The 5,525-nt window shown below is 42.8% G+C and overlaps 1 protein-coding gene across 1 annotated transcript in view; it reads right to left on the bottom strand.

The window, feature by feature from the left end:
• The window catches only part of ttc27 (tetratricopeptide repeat domain 27), a 55,700-nt gene that overhangs the window by 42,360 nt on the left and 7,815 nt on the right, over positions 1-5,525 (bottom strand). The window contains exons 4-5 of the mRNA XM_034898554.1: positions 4,438-4,578; positions 1,352-1,454 (exon numbers count right to left, since the gene is read on the bottom strand). Of these exons, the coding sequence (XP_034754445.1) occupies positions 1,352-1,454; positions 4,438-4,578 (244 nt within the window). The remainder of the gene's footprint in view (positions 1-1,351; positions 1,455-4,437; positions 4,579-5,525) is intronic.

Here is a 5,525-nt window from a genome sequence, read left to right as displayed (position 1 = left end):
TTTACAGTGTGTTCAGGGGACAGGCAGCTAGCAGATAGAGAGGAGATGTTTTTTACAGTGTGTTCTGGGGACAGGCAGACAGTGAGGAGATGTTTTTTACAGTGTGTTCTGGGGACAGGCAGCTAGCAGATAGTGAGGAGATGTTTGCTGTATATGTATGTGTCGACAACAAGGTTTTAGCCTAAAACATGCTTGACAACGCTTAGAGCACCTTTAAGTGTGACTCAAGTCCAAGTCTCAAACTCTAGTGTATGCATGTACAGTATGTATATGTACGTAATGAATGAATGCGTGTATCTATCTAAACACCTGGCAAAGTACTCCAAACTGTGTCAGTGGTGTTCCTGCTACAGTCGGTGTCTCCCACAAACTAGATGAAAACAATCCCCAACTAAAAAACTCAACAAAGACACAATCAAACCAGTTAATCAAGCAGCAGGCAATGTCAACAAGCTCTAGAGTTGTGGGATGTTTGAAATTCAGGAGTAATACCACAGACATCTAAGTTGTTCCCCTAAGTACCATCCATGTGAACAGAGTACAACTCACTCTTTACAGTCCCAGCCCAAACTACTCAAGCCTTGAGATGACACATTGAAAAGACAAAGAACGAGATCTGCTGCCTGGTTCCTTTTCTTCCCATCTGATGTGCTTATTAATTTGGCCTCGCTGAAGGCCCTGTTACAGAGAGAGACACGTTATCTTTAGCTGAGACAAGGGGAGGTGTATAATTATGATCAGAAATCATTCAAAGCGAGCAAGGAGAGAGAGACAGATTTTCATGCAACACATCTGTGTCACCTTTTGCACCGGTAATATTAAACTGCAGGAAAATAACTTTATGGGGGTTGTGCAGTTGAATAGAAGGAAAGAGAAACACACTTAAAGCCAGATTTTAAAGACAACTTTGGCTTTTGGGAAAGAGTTGGGCCTAGTGTGGCATTGGCAGAACTTCCTCCACGGTGCTGCACAGGAAGGTCTGCCTAGTCCACACAGCACTCTGGGATGGAATGATTTGTGTATTTGTAGCAAACCATCACAGTCCAGGGGTCATGGTGCGGTGCACGATGTGCTGCTTCCTAATTTAGCTAATTATCAAATACTTTCCATGACATTTGATGACCTGTAAAATGGAACATTTATTTTGGAATTTTCAATTTCATAGCATAGAGAATCTTTCCAGTTTTATAGACTCTTGTGACCTGTTGCCTTCTGGGAAAGTGTTTTTTTTACGGTGTGATACACTGAACTGTTCCTTATTTTATAATGAAATAGTAACATTATGAACGAAGCAAACCTGTGTACCGTTATAACCTAGCACAGGGACGTCCACATTGTAGGGTTCACAGACCTTTGGCAATGCTGCTGTGGGCCAAGTTGAGGAGCTGTGGGGAACGGGCCTCCAGGATTTGCTGGTGCAGGCTGATGTAGCGCAGGGTCCACCAGGGCAGCAGCTGAAATACATGGGGAAAAACAAAAGGACACAGATTAGAACATGTCTGTTGACTTTCTACATCTATCTGCTAATGTTTTGTATATCTGATATCCATTAAAGGGTAACTACGGGTTTTTCAATCTGGCGCCTATGTTCTTATGTTTCAGTGTCTAAGTGACTGATGGGAACACCGATCTTTGACATGGGTCCAGTATTAAGAGAGATCTCTGCAGGCAGCAGCAGAGAAACAAGCTCCGATGGAAGTTAATGGGACAATGTGTCCAGCTTGCTCACAGACAGATTAATATTCTAAGTGTCTGACAACATTGTGGAAGGATTTCTCTGGAGGTTGACCGTTCTCTTAAAGATCCTATAATAATTATAATAATAACAATATTTCTCTAATAATCCATGTGAACACTGACAATTTCAGCTCTGTTTTCTACTGTGAACTAGTGTCTCTGTGTGTGTGTGTGTGTGTGTGTGTGTGTGTGTGTGTGTGTGTAGCAGTGTTTTGCCATCGAGAACGAGCGAGCGTACTAGCGCTAGCATGCTACAGTTAGCCACCTCGTGTCGGCTAGTGACGTAGAAAGCCGTGCAGATGTTGAACAGCTCACCCTGTCAATGGGCCGGCCTACCTCCACTAAGGCAAAATCTAGCAAATAGACAGTACCTTTGAATAACTTTACGTGAAACATTGATTTAATGTCACTGCTAATTTTACATACAGTAGATTAACAACAACCCCTCATACAAAGGGAAGACTGAGTGGATAAAATAATAAAATTCTGAAGCATGGCAGTAATAATATAGCAGGGGCAGTGCGGCGCTGCTATAATATTGCTGCTTAACACAGGCATTGATTTACATGATTATTTTCATGAACAAACAAGATACATTTAGAATGATTTTTGGTACAAGGATATCTTGATGAAATAATGTAGGCCACAAATACAGGTCTTGTTTAAATTATTAAAAATAACTTTAAATAGTAACTGGCATACCTGAGGATCCAACATTTTTGCAGAAGTTAAATATAATGAATTACATTATCTCATTTAAATTAAATTGGTGAAAATTATAAAATAAATATCTTATTAATATCTTATTTTTTGATTTCAGTGTCATTTTAAAACATCATCCTTTCAGTTTAGGCAGTACATGCTTAGGTTAATTTAAAGCACAACTAAACCTCCACCATCCAGCCTGCTGCATGCTGCAGCTAGCCTAGGTGCTGACCACGCAGTCAAAACAGCCAACCCCCCAGCTTCTGGGCTTTGACCAGAACGCAATCCGGCAGGGAGAAGAAAAAAAAGTATGTCTTGCAGCCATGTAAGTATAGTTCCTTGTACATCAAAACCCCCTAACCCCTTGCACTTTCCGGTTCTCGTGCTCATTCTGGGAGAGTGGAAGCGAACCGAAAAATCTTATTTGTGCGTCAGGGAGGATTTCTCCTGCTTCATATCCGGTGCAAGATGACCCCAGCCTCTGTAGCATAGTTGCATGGCGGTTTAATTGTCTGTCACACTGAATCAATATCCCCCAACACACACACACTCACACTCTAACAGAGCATGTTCACAAATATATTCATCATGTCAGCATAAACTTGTACACCTGTCTCCTGACCGGCAGAGCCATGCTTTCTCCTTCCCTGTTTACTGTTGTGCAGTGGGCTATGACCAGCTGGGAGAGGGGGCTGGAATATGAAGGAACAGAGTTGGGTAGAGGAGGGGATGGTGAAAAACAGCATTGGTGGGGTTATGCACTTAGAGTTAGACAGCCCGCGTTGCTCGGGGGAGAACGGTGCTTGTAATTCATTCTCCTATCCCTCATTTGCATGTTAAGAGGAAATTAACATGAATTCACCTATAGCAGGAAGGCTTTGTTCCACTTGTGTCCACGTCCCAACTGCAGCCATCTGACAATGGATGCCGATGCCAAGCACGTCTTCTGACATCAGCGCAACAATGACTTTCTGCCCCATGTGACTTCACCTTAATGTGCTCTTAAGTGGCTGTGGCTTATGGAGAGTTGAGGCCAGAGAATGAGCTCTGATCATTTGCTTTTGGTTATTTACTTACAGTTCTGTATGAAAATGTGTAGCAAGGGCCAAGAAACAGAGCATGTTAGGTGGCTTTTCCTTAGTAACCATTAAGCTTCTATGGCTACGTTAGCTTCCAGCCTGCAGACTGACCTAGAGGTAGAAGACTAGATACTAGATACTTCTTGTCCTAACTTGGACTTCCTGTGGAGTCATTAAACAGTAACTGAACACCAGGGTGAAACACTTTTTTTTGCTGCCCTCTTGACTGTCTAGCCTGGTTCACCTCGGACCACACCCAGCATCCCTGCTGGGTGTGCTTTATTAAGTGACGGCCAAAAGAAGCGTCATCAAAATTCATGAAGCACTGGCTTTATTTTCTGAGCCCACTAGATGGCGCTCTCTGTTCAAAGTTCAGCACACCGAGTTGCCGTTCCTTTTTTTTTTTTTTAAACCAAGAGCGCCATCTAGTGGGCTCCCAAAGCTTCCCTTTGCCATCACAGGCTGCAATGCATTGGTTGTGCAGAGCCTTGTATCCTACCAGATTTGTGCCGATATGTTCATCTCACGGTCGACGGGGTTGCATGTTGATCGCAGAGCGTGCTTTATCGTAGCAAAGTTGAGTCCTGAATTCAACGTCAAGGTCCGCAGCGTGCTAATTCAAATTTGAAGTATTTTGTACTGAGAAAGGCCACATGTATAGATTTATTCATTTATTTATGAGGACAATGCACATTTATCAACATTTCTGTCAATATGATAATGTTGGCCAGCCAGCTAATTTTAGCTAGGTACCTAGCATGCATTTCAACCGTAGGCACTAGAAGGTCCACTCTCTGCCGTTCCAAGTACAAAGGACTAAAATGACTTACAGAAGACTTTCTAGATACTATATCAATACAGCATTTCAGGGGCTGAGTTACCATTAAACTAAATCATTGGGACAGAAAGACCTTACCTGGAGGCTGTCCATCTTCGAGCAGCACTTGTTGAGAATCACCCTGGCCAGCAGGAGGAGGAAGGGGTTGGCCACCAGGCTGTACACTGACTCCCCATCCAGGAGCAGGCTGGAGTGGATAGCCTCAACCAGGGTCTGGGGCTGTCAATCAAAGACATGCAAATCCGAGTTAAAGCCCAGAAGCCCCAGCTGGGAAAGCACCATTGCACTTTTATTCACATCAACAACTAACTCATTCAAAATGTTGTCATGCACACACCATTCAATCACACTTCCGTGAAGTGTTTATGTATTTTAAATCACTGCTTAATAATACACACCTTAGCACACTCAAGTCAATTTCATTTACATGGCCCAATATCACACATTCTCCTCAGGGGGCTTTACAATCTGTACAGCATACAACCCCAGCGGCCCTTTCACCCTCACAGTTTAGCCCAGAAGCAATTAACATGTCTTTTTATTACAGTGACTGCACTACGGTTATTCATCTCTTCAGCCAGTCGGCTCTTTATCCAGATGGGAGTCATTAGGAGAGAAGCCATGATGTCCAGTAGCACAGGGCTGGCTCGGGTCCCCATCCTCCAGCTCTTACTGGACCATCCCAGGGTGTTCCCCGAGAACAGGGATAATAGAAACCCTCCCTCCCCATATATTATACACCCATGCAGAGTTTATAAAATATCCATAAATATATGGAAATATGATTCATTAGAAATATATTCCTCACAGGAAGTCCTTTAATAAGAAAGAACCACTATTGTTGCAAAGCAAATTACTTTTTTCTTGAATTTTGGTTTTTATTTTGTGTGGAGTGGTGAATATTTTAAATAAATAAAATGTTGTAAGTAAATGCTATTAATATGGGAGTATTAATAAGGGATCACTGGAATGGATGTTTGGGGTTATTTTAAACTAAGGGGAAACAGATTTGGTAACCAAAGGAACATTCCGGCCCACTGTTACCCCAGGTTACTGCTGCATCGCTTCCCAATTTCCTAAAGTTTTGAGCCCTCATACTCTGCTTCTGACTGGCTAGTAGTCCTTACCTAGGTACTGTCAGGGTCTCATACTCTGCTTCTGACTGG

This window comes from Etheostoma cragini, chromosome 17 (assembly GCF_013103735.1).
Source record: "Etheostoma cragini isolate CJK2018 chromosome 17, CSU_Ecrag_1.0, whole genome shotgun sequence".
Lineage (NCBI taxonomy): Eukaryota > Metazoa > Chordata > Actinopteri > Perciformes > Percidae > Etheostoma > Etheostoma cragini.
The sequence above is the reverse complement of the archived record's forward strand: the minus strand, read 5'-3'. Positions and strand labels throughout refer to the sequence as shown.